This window comes from Triticum urartu, chromosome 4A (genome assembly GCF_056163025.1).
Source record: "Triticum urartu cultivar PI428250 chromosome 4A, HENAU_Tu73, whole genome shotgun sequence".
NCBI lineage: Eukaryota > Viridiplantae > Streptophyta > Magnoliopsida > Poales > Poaceae > Triticum > Triticum urartu.
In genome coordinates, this window is record NC_141876.1 from 135,913,945 (window position 1) to 135,933,871 (window position 19,927).

At 46.2% G+C, this 19,927-nt stretch overlaps 1 protein-coding gene across 1 annotated transcript; it reads right to left on the bottom strand.

Annotated features, from left to right (window-relative positions):
• Positions 1-2,361: 2,361 nt before the first annotated feature.
• Positions 2,362-10,876, bottom strand: LOC125527436 (salicylic acid-binding protein 2-like). The gene is made up of 3 exons (XM_048691939.2): positions 10,363-10,876; positions 2,864-2,998; positions 2,362-2,754 (listed from the first exon to the last, which is right to left on the bottom strand). Exons 1-3 carry the CDS (start codon positions 10,762-10,764, stop codon positions 2,473-2,475), a joined length of 819 nt encoding a protein of 272 aa, XP_048547896.1. The 5' UTR covers positions 10,765-10,876; the 3' UTR covers positions 2,362-2,472.
• Positions 10,877-19,927: the final 9,051 nt, after the last annotated feature.

The following is a 19,927-nucleotide window of genomic DNA, read 5'->3' on the forward strand; positions in this document are numbered from 1 at the left end:
AAGTACCGAACGCACGACACCTCCGAGTTCAGCACACGTTCAGCTCGATGACGTCCCGCGAACTCTGATCCAGCAGAGCTTCATGGGAGAGTTCCGCCAGCACGACGGCGTGGTGACGGTGATGATGTTGCTACCGACGCAGGGCTTCGCCTAAGCACCGCTACGATATGACCGAGGTGGAATATGGTGGAGGGGGGCACCACACACGGCTGGGAGAGATCAACTGATCAACTTGTTGTCTATGGGGTGCCCCTGGCCACGTATATAAAGGAGTGGAGGAGGGGGAGGGCCGGCCCTCTCTATGGCGCGCCCTAGGGGAGTCCTACTCCCACCGGGAGTAGGATTCCCCCTTTCCTAGTAGAACTAGGATCCCTTCCAAGTAGTAGGAGTAGGAGAGAAGGAAAGGGAAGGGAAAAGGAGAAGGAAGGAAGGGCCCCCCTCCCTAGTCCAATTCGGACCAGCCCATGGGGAGGGGTGCGGCCACCCTTTGAGGCCTTTCTCTCCTTTCCCGTATGGCCCATTAAGGCCCAATACGAATTCCCGTAACTCCCCTGTACTCCTGAAAATACCCGAATCACTCGGAACCTTTCCGATGTTCGAATATAGTTGTCCAATATATCGATCTTTACGTCTCGACCATTTCGAGACTCCTCGTCATGTCCCCGATCTCATCCGGGACTCCGAACTCCTTCGGTACATCAAAACACATAAACTCATAATATAACCGTCATCGAACTTTAAGCGTGCGGACCCTACGGGTTCGAGAACTATGTAGACATGACCGAGACACGTCTCCGGTCAATAACCAATAGCGGAACCTGGATGCTCATATTGGCTCCTACATATTCTACGAAGATCTTTATTGGTCAAACCGCATAACAACATACGTTGTTCCCTTTGTCATCCGTATGTTACTTGCCCGAGATTCGATCGTCGGTATCTCAATACCTAGTTCAATCTCGTTACCGGCAAGTCCCTTTACTCGTTCTGTAACACATCATCCCGCAACTAACTCATTAGTTGCAATGCTTGCAAGGCTTATAGTGATGTGCATTACCGAGTGGGCCCAGAGATACCTCTTCGACAATCGGAGTGACAAATCCTAATCTCGAAATACACCAATCCAATAAGTACCTTTGGAGACACCTGTAGAGCACCTTTATAATCACCCAGTAACGTTGTGACGTTTGGTAGCACACAAAGTGTTCCTCCGGTAAACGGGAGTTGCATAATCTCATAGTCATAGGAACATGTATAAGTCATGAAGAAAGAAATAGCAACAAATTAAACGATCAAGTGCTAAGCTAACGGAATGAGTGAAGTCAATCACATCATTCTCCTAATGATGTGATCCCGTTAATCAAATGACAACTCATGTCTATGGTTAGGAAACATAACCATCTTTGATCAACGAGCTAGTCAAGTAGAGGCATACTAGTGACACTCTGTTTGTCTATGTATTCACACATGTATTATGTTTCCGGTTAATACAATTCTAGCATGAATAATAAACATTTATCATAATATAAGGAAATAAATAATAACTTTATTATTGCCTCTAGGGCATATTTCCTTCAAAAATATGGGCCATATGGCCCATAGGAGGGAGGCAAGCCAGCCCACAAGGGGTGGCATCCCCCCAAGGGAGGAGTCCGAATTGGACTAGGGGAGGGGGCGGCGCCCCCTTTCCTTCCCCTCCTCTCTCTCCTCCTCCCTTTCCCCTTCCGGTAAAAGGAAAGGGGGGAGGGGCGAATCCTACTAGGATCCCAAGTGGGACTCCTCCCACTTGGGGCATGCCTAGGGCCGACCTCCCCTCTCCCTCCTTTATATACGGGGGTGGGGGCGCCTCTAAGACACATTAATTGTTTCAAGCCGTGTGCAACGCCTCCCTTCACAGTTTACTTCTCCGGTCATATTCACGTAGTGCTTAGGCGAAGCCCTGCGCGGATCATTTCACCATCACCGTCACCATGTTGTCGTGCTGACGGAACTCTCCCTCGACACTTTGCTGGATAAAGAGTTTGAGGGATGTCATCAAGCTGAACGTGTGCAGAACTCGGAGGTGCCGTACGTTCGGTGCTTGATCGGTTGAATCGAGAAGACGTTCGATCACATCAACCGCGTTAAGCTAACGCTTCCGCTTTCGGTCTACAACGGTACATCCATGGACACACTCTCCCCCTATTGTTGCTATGCATCTTCTAGATATATCTTGCGTGAGCGTAGGATTTTTTTGAAATTGCATATTGCGTTCCCTAACATTAAACCATTATGATGATCCATATGCGTCGATATACTATTGTCCTGTCTCATGGATAATAGACCCAGACAACTTGAGAAGGCCAAACACCCACCTATAACTGGATCCCACACAATAATAGTCGACGATGGCACCAAAGTATGTTTGATTATTACAACAGATTTTCATGTTTTCGTCCGGGACATGTGCATACATCCATCGACACCATAAAATTACTTATATTTCTCAGCAATGTCGAGGATACACTTGACAACCTGTTCAGGTGCCGAGAGCATCGCCATATGATCTGCACCGTCGATCTCTCTGACCTCGTCCACCGGGTTTTTGGCCACCATCAACATTTGGTATGCCTCTGGTATGGTTACATCTTGCTTGCATACTACATAGACCTTGCGGACCGAGCCGTAGCGTTCCTCGGTGAATGGCTGACGGGCTTGCAGGTCTTCCAGGAACAATGAGCCGACTCGTATGAGAGATTTCGCAAGGGTGATGTCCTGCATGCCGGATTCATTAGCAAATCTCTTAATTAGGAGATGTATTACAATCTGGTTCTTGTATCAAACAAAAACGACCCATTTTTGCTCTCCTTGGACATTGACATACCTCTGATGAGCACAACTGATAGAGCTTTTGTTGTATAAATTGCGGCCCGAACATGAAGGAAGCCGGGAGTCTTCCATCTGCATCTTGGGGTTTCATCTCGTTGTCCAACGGGGATACCCAGTTGCCCTCACCATGCTACGGGGAAGAGAGAAGAAGGTAAGTAATGCATGTGCATCAGCAATTAACAAAGTGGTGTATTGCCTTGTAAATAAATTAGACCATATGGGAATCTTTTGTAGAACCATGAAGACGTTGTTACTACATCCACAAATAGGAAGCATGCACCATATATTTCTGGCTAAATCTGAGAATGGTTTCATACTTAAACTATACTTGAACCTTACCTGTATATATCTCTCTCAAAACCATACTTGAGCCATACCCGTTTAATGCCATTTTCAGCCCAACCAAAACTAAACCCTCTATTTTTTCCACCCAAACCAATTTAAACCCAATACATAACTATGGGTTTACTTCAATGTATATATGATTGCACAAATCAACATGTTAAGAAGCGAATGACATAGAAAAGGCATAAGTGCATCTACAACAATTTGTGAACAAAGTTATCGTTGAGATACGGTCAACACACAACAAGAGTCAAAAAGACAATACGCACGACTGAAAAGCTCACTGACAAGTGTATTAAAACCAATTGCTTAGCTAAAGCACAAGCAAACACATTCGATTGCATGTGGTGTTTCCCCATAATACATAATTACATAGTGCATCGCAGCATATACACGGATCAAAGATACTTGTTGTCGATGCGTCGTTGCCTATTGCACATAACCAATGCCCAGAAACCGGTTTGGACCCATAGTTTATTGTCGTTAATAAGCAAACTGTTTAAGCCCATAACCAACTATACCCAAATTGGTTTCTTCACATACCCAAACCAAAACCAAACTAAAAAAGTTTCAGCCCAATAAAACCTGAACCAATCAAACCCAAAGTAAGAACCGAATCATTTCACCCAGTTTTTTAATAACCATTCTCAGGTTTATTTCTGGCACATATCTCCTGAAGTGTCAGAGTAGCATGGTGAGGGCAACTGGGTATCCCCGTTGCACAAATAGGAACCATGCATTGGGATCTGGCCCAGCCCCCGCGTAGTCCTCCCCGGGCGACTCGGGCGGCGGCAAACACGCCCGCTCGAGGTCTCCTTCCTCGTGCCCTCTCTCCCCTCGCCGCCGCCTCATGGTCTTTGTCGGGCAAAGCGTGCATGGATCCGGTGGCGGCGGGGCTCTGGCGTCCTTGGGTGGCTGACATTGAGTTGGGGGCTTTTGAGGTGGCTAGCGGTGTTGCGCTCCTCTGCGCAGGTCGTAGGTGCCTGGGGCGGTGGGAGGATGATGGCAGTTGCGTGCGTGCTGCAGCACGTGGAGGTACCGATCCCCCTGATCTGATCTGGATCTGGTTGGGTTGGTGCTCGACCCATGGCTGTGGTCAGGCGACGACGGGCTAGGTGCGTGCATGCTGCAACACGTGGAGGTACCGATCCCCCCGATCTGGTCTGGATCTGGATGGGTTGGTGCTTGGACCATGGCTGCAGTCGGGCGGCGTTGAGCTGGATCGGGGTGGTGTGGGGGGCTGCTGCTGTGATATTGAAGGCGGCGATCCTCGTGCTTCTCTCGCATCACGACAACATCCTACATGATCGATCCTCTTAGATTTGGTCATCGATGTGTTTCAGAACTACTGCCAGAGATATTGCCCAAGATATCTGGATCGGATAGAATTCGGTCGTGCATGTCCATTTCAGCCTACGAGGTTCCATGAGGGCGTGATGCTAAGCTCTGTTTTTTGTTGACACCAAGGGACATGTCGGCTTCTCAATTTCTATGGTGTAGACAAATGTAGAGAAGGTCATGGTGGTTGAGATCGGAGGATCAATTAGACGGGCGGGGCCTTCGAGGCCATGGAGTTAGCCAGTTAGCCAGGTGTTTGATAATTCTTAGGAGCAACAGTGTCAAATGGGGGCGGCAGCACTGGAGGTTTTCATTTTGGTGGTGCTCCTCGGGTGAAAACCTAAGTTCTGGCCTTCATTGGTTGTGCCCGGCAATTGCCTTGCTGAAGGAATTGTTTTGAGAGCTCGGACTTCTCCAGGGTGAAAACCTAAGATATTGAATCGGTCAACGACGGTGCTTTGCACTGTTTCCTTCTTGAACGCGTTGCTTTTGGAGACCTTTTATGTTTTTCGGGTGTTGTATTTGGTGGTGGTTTGTCTGCAGCTGCTGAGAGGAGTCCATCACTATGGCGGGACCTTTATTTTTTTTCCTTTGGTTGTGTGCATCCAGGATGTCTTTCCGACATCTTATAGATGCCGAGACTGGATGTAATTGATATCTTCGTGATATTAATATATTTCTCTTTTATTTTAAAAAAGAGCCATGCATTGGTACATGCACAAACAGGAACCATGCACCATACATTCTAATGAATGGTGCGGACTATGATGCTGCGTGTGTTGTAAGCCTTGACCACCATTTCATCCAGAAATTTTGCTAAACCATATAGTATGACTTAGAATGTGATAGTTTTCATGAAAAACTGAACCTAATAAGCTCTCGTTTAACATGGCCAAAATCCTAACTGCACACTTATGATGTCAAGAGATTTCCACATGCCGGGGGTTGTAATTCTTGCAACGTAAGTAAATTTCATGTACGTCTAAATTGCATCCGAGTTCTATTTATATCAAACTTACGCATGGTGGACTGCAGGTTGAGTTTGAACAATGTTCCTTTTGTAAATATAACAAAGAAGTCCCATAGATGAGTTATGGGTGGATGCGAGTTAATCTTGCTAAATGTAAGGGTTTTTGTACATCCATTTCAAAAACAAGGTTTTTGTTTTGCAAAAATGACAATAACCGACAAAATGAATCTGAACGGTATAGATTTTGGGCTCAAATGTCACCGGGTTCTAGAAATCCAAACAATAATTTGTAATGATCTTTGTCATCTGACTCCTAGTCCCTCCACAGTTTATGTGACAAACATGTGCATATGCGCGTCACAGGGTGTGCAATTTGCTTTTATCCAATCTCACTAAAGTGGCAAGACATGGTTTTCCTTTTCATATTTGGGCGCTAATCAATACATCTCCCCCTCGTTGTTCTCGTCCATCCCTTAACATCTTCATCTCCAGATAAAGGACAAGTATCGTCATTGGGACCGAGGTGGGAGAATAATGAAGTAGCAAAAAAAAATCATCTCTCAAGTCTTTCTGGGCAAACTTCCAAAAACAATTTAGAAGATCATTGTAGAAAAATGGGGACAGGGCGAAATATATAACAAAACCATAACTAGCAAATAGAGGGTTAAACTAGACTATATCTTTATGAACTTTCAAAAACTCATGATCCCGCACCGAGCTCTTCAAAAGAAGAAGAAGATGTTTAGAAAAACAAGAACCAACTTTTAAGTTGAATAAGTTATTTTACTATTCAATTATTTTATTGGAAATAGCAGCCTGTAAAATTTGGCCAACCCCACCGTATACAAGCAATAAGGTAAAATGCCGATGATAGAGGTTGAGGTATGATGGAGAGGAAGCGAAAGGATACCCTCATGATGCTGGAATTCGTGGCGGCACACCCTAGCCCTAACGTGTGTAGAACACACTAAAAAAATACCGTGCCATAGCATACTGAGGAATGACTCGTTAAATTAATCAGTGTATAATATCGTGCTAATAGCGTATTTTAAGGCCGACGCTATTTTGCTATAGTACACTATTTTTTTCATTGGTAGGATATGGTGACACGGAGGAAACTAAGGTGTCTCTCCATATGGTGACACGGAGGAAACTAAGGTGTCTCTCCATCAACCGAACAACAAAAGAAGGATGGACCATTAGAAATGTTTAGCAATGGAGATAGACATATAAGAGGCCCGCCCTCGAGACATGAGAGAAACAAGAGGACGTGAAATAAGTAAATGCATCGCCGACAGTTTGAGTTAATAAAAGTGATATTGGTAGTCGTTTGTAGTCGCGAACGAGTCCAATCACCGCAGACAGGTATAACCTGAGCATATAAGATCCCGATCGTCCTATACAAGATTACAATTTTTGTTGTGTGCCTATAGATGATAGCTTTGAAGTATCTTGATGTAATCCTGATTGAAAATTTTGTTCTTATTCCAGTTAGTCGGTTTGATGTACTATATATTTTTAGTTATAAGCAATAAATTCATACTGTTTGCTCAAAAGGTACAGTGCTTTCGGCTCACAAAAAAGAAGTACAGTGCTTACTCCCCTAAACTGTGCAGCTCATGTACGATTTTTCAAATACTGTAGAAAAAAAGTACATGTTGTCTACAGAGTAATTTTGAAAACTGTGGAAGAGTATCTATCAGGTGAGTAGGTGACAGCTTGCAACTGATATTCGATCATTTGACAATTAGGCTTTTTTGTTATGTACTACTAAGACGTGAGGGAGTATATATCTATCTGAGGGTTACCGATTGAGAAAGTAGCTCAAGCCCGGCCCTCGCGTCGTCCCCTTGGGCCAGCATATGCAATGTCCGTCTTTAAAATTCCTAAAAAGATTTGCAAAGAAATCATAGACGTGTTGTCACAATTTTGATGGGGTGACGAGGACAATCAGAAAAGGATGCACTGGATGGCATGGTGGAAGATGTGTGTTCCAAAAGAACAAGGAGGAATGAGTTTCCGTGATATACACTGTTTTAACCTGGCTTTATTAGCGAAGCAAGCATGGCGTCTCGTGGATAATCCTGAATCATTATGTGCAACAATCCTAAGAGCCAAGTATTTTCCCGGAGGTGATTTGATGAACGCAATATTAAAGAAGGGCTCTTCCTTTACTTGGCAAAGCATTATGATGGGAGTGGACTCTCTAAAAAATGGCTATATATGGAGAGTGGGAACAGGAGAAAATATTAATATATGGAGAGATGCATGGATCCCAAATTGTGCGGACAGAAAAATTATTACACCTAGAAGGAGGAATCTATTGACGAAAGTTTCTGATCTTATTAACCTAGTCACTAATGGCTAAGATAAAGATTTGGTGAGACAAACTCTATGGCCAATTGATGTCCGTAGAGTCCTAGCGACCCCGATCTATATGCATAATATGTCGGACTTTATTGCGTGGAGCTATACAACAAATGGTTTATTCATTGGACGATCAGCTTATGTGGAGGAATGGAATAACCAACATGCGAGGAAGTTGGAATACTCGAATGGCATGGGTAGAAGCAAGGTCAATTCTATTTGGGGTAAGATCTGTAAATTAGCTTGTCCGGCGAAGGTTAAATTTTTTATTTGGCAGACGCTTCACGGGACTCTACCGTGTCGTGTTACATTGGCCAACAAACATATAAAAACTCAGCCAATATGCCCAGCATGTTTGGACAAGCCAGAGGACACGAAACATATATTATTTCTGTGCCAGAAGGCAAAAGAAGTGTGGGAACATTTGGGGTTGTATAAAGTGGTAAAAAAAGCCCGTGTCGTTGATCGTGCAGGAGAGGCAGTCCTTGAATTCCTACTCCTTATGCCTGATCATGAACTACCCATCTTGGGCTCCCGGAATGCAGGGGAACTTATTGCTATAGCTGCTTGGTATTTATGGTGGAATAGACGGAAACTAGTCCATGAGGGTAAGTCTCAAGAGGCGTCCCAAACCTCGATGGGGGTTCGGGCTCTAACATCGAACTATGTAAATGCCCACTCTACTAAAGCAAAGAGAAAGAATGAAGGATGGTGAAGACCTCCTAGGGGTTTCGTTAAATTGAACGTGGATGCTTCTTTTGATCATGATCAACTAAGAGGCACAACGGGTGCTGTTATCAGAGATGACAAAGGAAACTTCATAGTAGGTGGTAACTGGAGGATTCAGTACTGTGTGGATGCCCTGACAGCAGAGACGGTAGCACTCAGATTTGGTTTACTGTTGGCACAAAAGACGGGCTGCAATTGTCTAATTATCAATTATGATAATATGGAGATCATCGACACAACGAAGAACGGAGGACAGTCTACGGGGCCGGCTGCTGCAACTTTTGAGGATTGTTTTTTTATGGCCTGTGATTTTCCTCAAACCAGTTTTGAACATTGTAACAGGGAAGCGAATAAAGTAGCTCATGAGCTTGCTAGATTAGCAAAAGGTTCCATGACTAGGGATTGGATAGAGGAGCCCATGAAAGATATTGTAACTCTCTTGATAGACGATGTAACAATTATTTCTAATTAATAAAGTTAAGTTGTTTTTCGAAAAAACTAGGGGAGACTGGGGTTCCGCCGCCGCCACCACCCCCTCCCCCCCTCGCCGCTACCAGAGACGGCCGCCGGGAAGCCCGCGCGGACGCCGGTGAAGGTGGCGGCGGGGATCTCGGCGCTCCCTCCTTTTGGAGGCCCGTGGTTCTGGGGGGGGGGGGGGCTTGCCGGAGAGGCGACGTCGTCGGGCGGTGGGCGGCGTTCGCAGGGGGTGCTGGCCAGCGTGCCCGGCCGCGCGGGCGACGGGTGGCTAGTGGAATCCGGTCGCGGCGAGAAGATTTCTTCATGAGATCTGGAGGTGCGAAATCCCTATTCCCTGCTGCCTCTCTCTCGCCTCCGGTGTGGGCTAGCGTTTTCTGGCTCCGGCATTGGTGCGTGTTGGTGGTCAGCTAGGGAATCGGGGGAAACCTTGGCCGGTCCGGCCGGCCCGACGGCGGTAACGCCCAAGGGCGTTGCTTTCCTCCATGGGGGCGCAGCCGAGGTCCCCTGCTCTCCACCCCGACCCCCCCTGCCCGGGTGAAAACCTTTATCCTCGGCGGATTTGGCGGCGGCGGCGCCTTGCGCGTCGTGACCTTGCTGGAGGCGTCGTCAAGGGTGCGGGGCTCGGTCGAGAGGTTATGTAGGTGAGGGATTGAGCTACCTTCTCTGCGTCGTCCGATTCCTTGAAGCTTGTTTCCAACTAGTTGGGCATGGATTGTGGCGGAGCAGCCGGCGAGATATATCCCAAATCGATGTGGTCATCCTATGTCCACCTTGCGATGCGAGAGCGACATTCTTCCAGCTCTAGGGTGAGCTTCTCGAAATCCCGATGGTGCGGCGCCTACGAGCCATGGCGAGAGGGAAGGGTCCCTCTTCGGTGATTGAGAGGGAAGATGTTGGTTCCTTTCTTTTCTAGGTGTTCCTGGAGCACGGTCCATCCTCGAAGGTCGGCTATGTCCTGTTGTGCTGCTCCGTTTCTGTTACATATGATCCTAGTGTGGAGTGCTTGGCCTTTGCTAGCTGCAATTCATTTGGGGCTTGTGGAGGTTGTAGTGAATAGGCTTTCCAGTGTTTTCCGTTGTATCGTTCCGATTGTTGTAAGTTGGGTTGTCTGTTATAACTCCTGGCCTGTTGATAGCTTTGTTAATTCAAAACCGGGCTCTTCACAAGCCTTGGTTCTTAATTAAAAAAGTATATATCTACCTAAACAAAATGTATAATACGATGCATCAAGTATCACACGTATGACAACGGGGTCGATCAGATCATACCTGCATGAGGACATGCGACGGCGGGGACACGCAGTCCGGCATGTAAGCGGATAGGAACGCGGCGACTGCGACCTTGTCCGGGAACATCTCGGCGGCGAGGGCGACGCTAAGGCCCCCGAGGCTGTGCCCAACGAGCACCGCCTTCTCCCCGGCCGGGAGCGACCGGAGTGCATCGAGCAGCGGCCCCGTGTACTCGCTGAACGTTGCTACCTCTGGCAGCCGGCGGTCATCGATGCCCGACGCGGCTAGGTCCGGCGCGTGGACGCGGTAGGCGTGCCCAGCCGCCGCAGCCGCAGACCGTAGCCCCGCCGCAACCTTGTACCAGCTCCAGCCTCCGTGGCACACGCCGTGGACGAGGATGATGTGCTTTACCTTTGCACCGCTATCCAGTGCCGCCTCCATGGATGATTGTCAAGAACAAGCCGATTGGCTCTTCTGTGCTCCCTCTTACACGATATTATGGTTTAAGTTACTGGAGATGGTGCTAGCTTTGACGGGTCTCTCGAGTACACGGCATTACTTTTCGTTTCTAAATTAGAAGTGGAGTTAGCGGCCGGCCAAGGCGGCTATGTGGAAAGCCGGCACTTGTGGATTAACAAATGGAAACAAAAGATCAAATGACACGGATGCTCCATGCTTATTACTATCCAGACGTTTAGTGCATCTCACTCAAACCGTCCGTAACTGACCGGACTGCACGGTCCGGACTTGTTGTGCCATCTGACGTGCTTCTGCATCGGTCCACAGAATAATCTGGACGCATTTTCTCTCACAAAACAGAAACAAACTAGGAGGGTTTTGCGGACGTCCAGACAACACCAACGACTGCTTCTGACCGCCCAGACCCATCCAAACGCTTCCCACCTTGTCCGCGCGCGTTCCCGTTTGGTGCCAGTTGCCTGAATTCATACGTTGTACAGTGGCCGCTCCGTATTGACGTCAGACCGGAATGGACATGACTTCTCATTGGCTCCGCCACTGAAGCAGCGCGCCGGCCGAGGGCGCCGCCCACAACGCATCCCTGGTGTCCGTGCCTCTTCAATGCCGGAGACGTGTTACTTGACGGGAGGGGACGGATATCTACCACGCCCGGTGAATGTCCCGCCCATCCGTATGCCGCCATTAAGCAGACTTGTCGGCCGAGAAACCCACTCCGGCTCCGTGCATTGACGCACCCGGACGCCTGGACTCACTGGAATTCACTATTTAAAGGTGGCCACACCTAGCTAACTCCATGCCACAACACAAACCACTCCACACCCTCCTCCCTTGCACCACATCCGCCATGATTGCAGGCGGCAACGCTCTGCGGGAGAGTCTTTTGATGGAGATAAAGCACGAGGTGGCCGCAATGGCCGCCCTTGCGGCCACCTGGCAGAGCTGCCGTGCCAGGCGGATCGAGGCCGGCATGCCGATCAACTTGCCCGAGGTCTTCGACGACAAGGATGACCCCACGGTGGAGACGGGCTCCGACGACACCGCATCGACCCACGCGCAAGTGCATGCCGTCTTCACCATGGAGCAGGCACATGCGCACTTCAACACCACCATGGCGGAGGAGCAGCTCGCGTTGGCGCCTGTGTCGGTGTTCCAGCAGGCGCAGGAGAAACAACGGTACAACTTGTTGCTCCTCGAGCAACACTGGCTGACGGAGGGCCTAATCGACAGCGAGCGCGCGAGCCAGGAGGCCATGGCCACGGCGAACCCCAACTTTGCCACGGAGTAGGGTGCAATCTACGAGGCCGCCCTGCTCAAGCCGTCGCTCGCCAGGAACAGGCTGCCGTTGAGGCATAGCTGCAGGCAATCACGGACGAGAACAATGCCAGTTGCGCGTCCTACGAGCCGCCCGCGAACTTTCGGACGGCCCGATGGGACGACGAGAGTGCAAGCGCCTCCTTTTCCATCATGGACCTCACGTCCACCAGCGACGGACAAGACGCGGAGTCCTCCAAGGGTGAGTAGGGCATGGAAGGTGGTGGGGCCTTGTGTCCCATGTGGGCCGGTTTGTCTCCCATGTTCAACCCTTTCTTACGTAGACCGCCCCTTCACTTCATAGGTCTTATTCCGATGTTCATGGAGACGCGGATGGGGGACACGATCCCAGGAAGGGAACAACAAGGGCTTGGACGCCAGACGCCACCGTAGGGTAGATTTAGGGTAGCATATTTTTTCTCTAAATGTTTGAAATGTAATGAAAATCATGCCATGTTTGCATGAATGTAGTCCCGTTTATATGAATCCGCCATGTTTGCATAAATTTCGTCTATTTAGTTTCAATAGTTGTTGAAATGCATGCGCGCAACGTTGGATGGAGCCTCTGGCAACAATGTCCGCGGGCTAGCCCCCCTGTCCGCGGACAGATACCGGAGTAAATTTATGGGTCAACGTTGGAGATACCCTTAGCCTATAAAAACTTCTTATATTTTGATACAGAGGTAATACTAGTTATTACACAGCACAACAGCCGCCCATACTGCTGACTGCTTGATCTACATTGCTATAATACTACAATGACTCTCATATTGTGGTGATTGCACTGATTACCATTGTTCGTGCTATATGTCTGGACGTGCAAGTGCGGTGTTTTACGCAAGCAGTACAATTGTTTGATAGTTGTTGTGAGTCTGTATGATCCATATATTTAGAGTAAAATTCACACGGCTCTACTTGTACGGTTGTCACATCCCAGATTTTTCCAAATCTAGTATATTGAAAATTTCACAGTGAATTAAAAAACTTCAAGGAAAAACTCATGATTGCCTAGAATTGCTTGTGATTGACCTTGTTTGCTTGAATGTTTGCATATGAAGGGCAAAGCCTGATGCAACTAGTGGAAACCTAGCTAGACTTTAGTTAAAACCAAATTATTTTAAAATATTTATTTGGGCATAAGGCCATCCTTAATAAGACCCAAATGGTATTCAAGCCCAATGAAATTTCCCCTAAGTGGTTTGAGTTGGATTTGTTTTGGAATCAATTCAAAAGCCAAAGGGAAATATTTAAAAACGGATTTGCATTTATTTGGCAGGAAAAGGAAATTTCATAAGTACAAATGATGTGTTTGACCTTCTACCAATTTTCAAATTGGATTTGAAATACAATTGGTTTTGGAACAAAATTCAAATTCAAAAGGAAATATAAAGTGCAAAAAATATTTTTCCAAAATGCCCAAACAAAAAGTCTAGCAGATTAGGAATATCCCAAATAGATTTTAGAGCACCTTTTCTTTTGGAAGAAAATTCAAAATTCAAATGGATTTGAATTGAGTAGTTCATTGAAACGTCCATTTTGCATCATGATTTCTTACTGTTACTTATAGTGTTTTTAATCAATATAACACTTTGTGGAGCAATTCTAATGCCTTTTCTCTCTTAATATGCAAGATTTACATGAAGAGGGAGATTGCCGGCAGCTAGAATTCTGGACCTGAAAAAGCTATGTCAGAGATACCTATTCTGCACATCTCCAAATGAGCTGAAATTTCACGGACATTTATTTTGAAATAAATTAAAAATATTGGAGCAAAGAAGTACCAGAGGGGGCCACCCAGGTGCCCACGAGGCACTAGGGTGCGCCCTGCTGGCTTGTGGGGCCCCTGGCCAGCCTCCGGTGCCCGTCGTCTGGTATATAAGCCCATTTGCCCTAGAAAAAAAATAAGGAGAGTACGTTCGGAACGGAGCGCCGCCGTATCGAGGCGGAACTTAGGCAGGAGTACTTTTGCTCTTCCGCGGAGTGATTCCGCCGGGGACACTTCCCTCCGGGAGGGGGAAATCTAAGCCATCGTCATCACCAACAACCCTCTCATCGTGGGAGGACCAATATTCATCAAAATCTTCACTTGAACCATCTCATCTCAAACCCTAATTCGTGTCTTGTATTCAATCTTTGTATCAAATCCTCAGATTGGTACATGGGGGTTGCTAGTAGTGTTGTTGCTAGTTGGTTTATTTGGTGGAAGATTATATGTTCAGACCCATTATGCTATTCAATACCCATCTGATCTTGGACATTAATATGATGTGTGAGTAGTAACTTTTGTTCTTGAGGACATGGGAGAAGTCTTGTCATAAGTAATCATGTGAATTTGGTATTCGTTCGATATTTTGATGATATGTATGTTGTTGATTCCCTTAGTGGTGTTATGTGAACGTCGACTACATGACACTTCACCATATTTGGGCATAAGTAAATGCATTGTGGAGTAGTAATTAGATGATGAGTTGCTGGAGTGACAGAAGCTTAAACCCTAGTTTATGCGCTATTCCGTAAGGGGCTAATTTGGATCGATATGTTTAAGGCTATGGTTAGATTTATCTTAATTCTTCTTTCGTACTTGGAGATGCTTGCGAGAGGGGTTAATCATAATTGGGAGGCTTGTTCAAGTAAGAATAGCACCCAAGCACCAGTCCACCCACATATCAAATTACCAAAGTAGCGAACGTGAATCAAACGAACATGATGAAAGTGACTAGATGAAATTCCCGTGTGTCCTCAAGAAAGCTTAGCTTATTATAAGAAATCGTTCTCGCCTGTCCTTTGCAACAAAAAGGATTGGGCTACCTTGCTTCACCTTAGTTACTATTGCTACTTGTCAGTTGTTACGAATTATCTTGCTATCAAACTACTCGTTACCGATAATTTCAGTGCTTCCAGAAAATACCTTGCTGAAAACCGCTCGTCATTTCCTTTTGCACCTTGTTGGTTTTGACACTCTTACTTATCGAAAGGACCATGATTGATCCCCTATACTTGTGGGTCATCATTCATCAAAGCCCAAAGCTCCACTGGTGCGTCCAAACTCTAGCGACCCTCGGCCAGGACCACTAGCGACCTCCTCGAGTTGTGCCACATCGAACCACGCACTCCACCATATCCGACGCCCTCTGGAACACCAGATCGTTCATCCACATGCCGTGGCGCCACTCTCCGCCACCGTGCCTCCGTCTTCGGCGTGTTCCTCTGGTGACCTAGCTCGATGAGTACCCCCTTTGTTTAATCTGCATCGTCCAATCTAGATCTAGTGCACCACATCGTCCCACTTAAACGAATTGGCATCATCAAATAGTATCAGCCACGTCACCTACCTTATGCAAAACATTATCCAAAACTTTTTGTTTAATTCAATTAATGCACATTTATAGAAAAACCCCTGGAACTTCAAACACTCACAACTTTTTATCTGTATATCCAAATTGAGTGATTCTTTTTGCAAAATGATCCTTAGGAAATGCACTTTCACCTCGAGTAATAAAATTAAGAATTTGAATAGTCTAAAATTCAAATTCAAATAGGACATAACCTGCAAATTATAAATCCAATTAAATTTATTCTTTTTGCAAAGTGAATCTAGTGAATTGTAGTTTCAACTTAACTACCATAGTTCAGTTTTAAAATAATTTAAAATTTGAATTTGAATATAGTTTAAACTGTAGCTATAATGCCAATAGTATTTAAACCAAATTTAGTATGAAAGTTTTTATTGGGATAAAAATGTTGCAACTAAGTTTAGGAGCTTAAAATGAACTTTAGTAAATATTATGGGATTATTATTTGACTTTAGGGAACTTAAATTGGATTAAATTCAAACTAGTTTGATTATAACTTTGAAACCATAGGTTTAATTTGAATAAACCTTTATAATATGACTTAGTGTTTATTTTGGAGTCATAATTGACTTGAGGAAAATAAATTTAAATTAAATTAGTTCAAACCTAAGTAAAGTTTGAAAAACTATTTGCGCTTAGTAAGTGACACTATATTGTATTTGACTATAGGGAAACCAATAAACAAATTGAGTTAGGTTTGGACTAACTTAGTCATTTATGGAACCATTCATAATTCAAATTTAACTTGGTAAGATCAAACTTAGGAACTAAAGCAAATTGTGAACTCAATTCAATTTGAATTCAAATAAGATGAACCCTAATTCAAATCCAAATTGAATTGGAAGCCTCACCAAATTATTATTTTCAGACACTGAGTGTATTCAAGCTCACAAAAGTGTTGGGTTCTACGGTAGGGTGCGTCGACTGCAAATTAAATTTTTCCTAAGCGCAGAAAAACCAAGAACATGCTACGAGAGATGGATCACAGATCGTTACCACTAGACGTGCAGTGCCGTGCAGCGGAAGAAGAGTTGGGGAAGCGCGTCCGCGTGAATCGTCTCCTCCTCGTCTGATCTCCCTCGAACGGCTGGTCGTCGGTTCCCACGTACAGGTTCGCCGGAGCAGCGCAAGTGCACCATCTCTAACGGTATCCGCGTGTGCAGGAGGAACATTGTGCGGCGGACTTCTAGGTCCGATCACACAAACGGCGGCGAGTGGAGGTGTCTATTCGCAACACATGCAAACCCTAGTGACAGCGCCGAAGCGATGAATTCCGTGAGTGTGCGGCACCTCCACTTTATAGAGGCGTCCATCGTAGGCTCAACACTTGGGCCTTCCACGGACCCTAAATCCCATAAGTCTACTCGGCCACAATCCGAATACAACTCGGATCACATCTGACCAGTGTCCTCGGATTCGACCTTGTAGGTTCCTTCCCTTAAGTGCGTGACCCCTTAGGTTCAAGCCGGCTTGGTCGCAGTTCGGATCACCTCTGAACTGCACAGTTGGTAGCGGCCTCTAGCAAGGCATGCCGAACACCAAACAGACTATGAAGCTGGTTAGGCGAACCTGTACATCATACTTCCATTCCTTTTGCCACACGATATATGTTGTCGGGCTCAAGGCGAGTCTGCCATCCTTGTGCTAGCCCGACCTCTTTCTCATTCCAGTGATGCCAACCACAAACCGGATTATCTCATAATCCTTGTCGCATGGCCATGCTTATCCTGGTCGGATCTCATGAGGGGCCCAGAGTATATCTCTCCTGATCGGAGGGGCAAATCCCATCTTGCTCGTCCACGTATTGCAGCATGGTTCTAGACAATCCCAAAACCTACCTTTATAACTACCCAGTTACAGAGTAGCGTTTGGTCGGCCCAAAGCAGGTCTGTCACCATCCCGAGTACATGCGTCAGCTCAGGTCTTAGGACATAGAACATATGTTGTACTCGAGACTCACATATGACATATCGCTGTGTCTCATAGTTGGGTCTGTCCGACTTGGACCTTATCTCGACTCGGATCCGACTACATCGAATCCGACCAGATCCTTCCAAGTCCATATTATCCGGTTAGCATCCAATGCTCCATGGCTAGTGAGACCAAGCCATCGACCGTGTCATATGCTAGTCTAGTTGGCTGCGCGTCCACACAGCCCTTTCGACTAGGGACCTTTTACGTCAGTCATCATACAATGCATAGTCCCACAAACAAGTCACGTACTTGCTGATACACATCATTGATAATGTCCAAGGACTATCTCTATTCATAAACACATAGGAAATATCATCATACATGATTGCCTCTAGGGCATATCTCCAACAGTCTTCCACTTTCACTAGAGTCAATCAAATAGACATCGAATGCCCATATCTATAACGTGCCCCTCATGCTTGGGTTGTGGAAGCGGCTTAGTCAACGGATCCGCAACATTTGCATCCGTGTGAATTTTGCATAACTCTACATCACCACTCTTTATGATCTTTCGTATCAGATGATATTTCCGATCTATGTGTATGACCTTGTGGTGATTCCCCGGCTCCTTGGCTTGTGCGATGGCACCAGAATTATCACAATAAAGGTCCAACAGTTTTACCGAGGCTGGGAAAATACCAAGATCATCCAGAAAGTTCCGAATCCAAACACCTTCCTTTGCAGCTTCACAAGCCGCAATGTATTCGGATTTTGTGGTAGAATCGGCCACCGTATCTTGCTTGGAGCTCATCCAGCTCACTTCTCCTCCATTCATGACATACACGAATCTGGACTGTGATCGACAATCATCTCTGTTGGTTTGGAAACTAGCATCGGTGTAACCCCTTACGACGAGCTCTTTCTCACCTCCATAAACTAGGAACATCTCTTTAGTCCTTTTTAGGTACTTCAAAATAGTCTTTACCGCTGCCCAGTGACTCTCACGGTTCGCCTGGTATCTACTTGTTAGGCTTATTGCAAAATAAACATCAGGCCGTGTGCATATCATGGCATACATGATGGATCCAATTGCCGAGTCATACGAAACCCGACTCATCCTGCTTTGCTCATCAGATGTCGAAGGACTCTGAGTCTTGCTTAGCCTTATACCATGTGAGACAGGCAAGAACCCTTTCTTGGCCTCACTCATGTTGAACCGCTTCAACACTTTATCTATTTACGTGCTTTGGCTCAAGCCGAGTAGCCTCCTCGATCTATCTCAATAGATCTTGATGCCTAAAATGTAAACTGCCTCACCAAGGTCCTTCATTGAAAACTTGCCATTCAATGATTCCTTGACCGAGTTCAGCATCAAAATATCATTTCCGATTAGTAGTATGTCATCCACATACAAGATCAAAAACACTATCGAGCTCCCACTTAACTTCTTGTATAAACAAGAGTCCTCTTCGCTTTTGATGAAGCCAAAACCAGTGACGACCTCATCAAAACGAATGTTCCAGCTCCGAGATGCTTGCCTCAACCCATAAATGGATCTCTTGAGCTTGCATACTTTACTAGTGCTAGTCGGATCGACAAAACCCCCGGGTTGTATCATATACACGTCCTCGGTTAAATTTCCGTGAAGGAAAGCCGTTTGGACATCCATCTGCCATATCTCGTAATCGAAATATGCAACTATAGCTAGTACGATCCTTACCGACTTCAGCTTCGCTACCGGCGAGTAAGTCTCGTCGTAGTCAATTCCTTAAACTTGTCCATAACCTTTAGAGACAAGCTGAGCTTTGTGTATCTGAACATTTCCATCCACATTGGTTTTCTTCTTAAAGACCCATTTGCAGCCAATGGCCTTTATGCCAGGCGGCGGATCAACCAAGTCCCAGACTTGATATTCATCCATGGACTTTAACTCGGATCTCATGGCCTCTAACCATGGCTCGGAATTCGGGCTCACCATCGCTTCTGCATACGTGGTCGGCTCATTGCTTTCTAGCAACAATAAATCACGCACTCTGCGCAATCTTTCTGACCTCCGTGGTTCTGGTGCCGCTTCCACTACGGGTTCCCTGACTGACTCCGGTATGATCTCATCACCTGCTGAGCCGTCCCTGAGTGGTACTCGAATTTCTTCGAGTCGGACCGTCCTCCCACTGGCCTCCCGACTGAGAAACTCTTTCTCAAGGAAAACCCTGTTCTGAGCAACAAACACTTTGTACTCTTCCCGGTTGTAGAAGCTATATCCCAAGGTTTCCCTCGGATATACCACGAATATGCATTTGTCCGACTTGGTGTAAGCTTGTCTGACATAAGTCGCTTGACAAATGCTTCACAATCCCAAATCTTTAGAGAAGACAAACTGGGAGTCTTCCCTTTCCACATCTCATGTGGTGTCTTATCTACGGATTTTGATGGTACCCTGTTAAGTGTGGAAGCTGCAGTTTCTAGAGCGTATCCCCAGAATGACAAGGGCAAATCCGATTTTCTCATCATAGATCGAACCATGTCCAACAAGGTACAATTCCTTC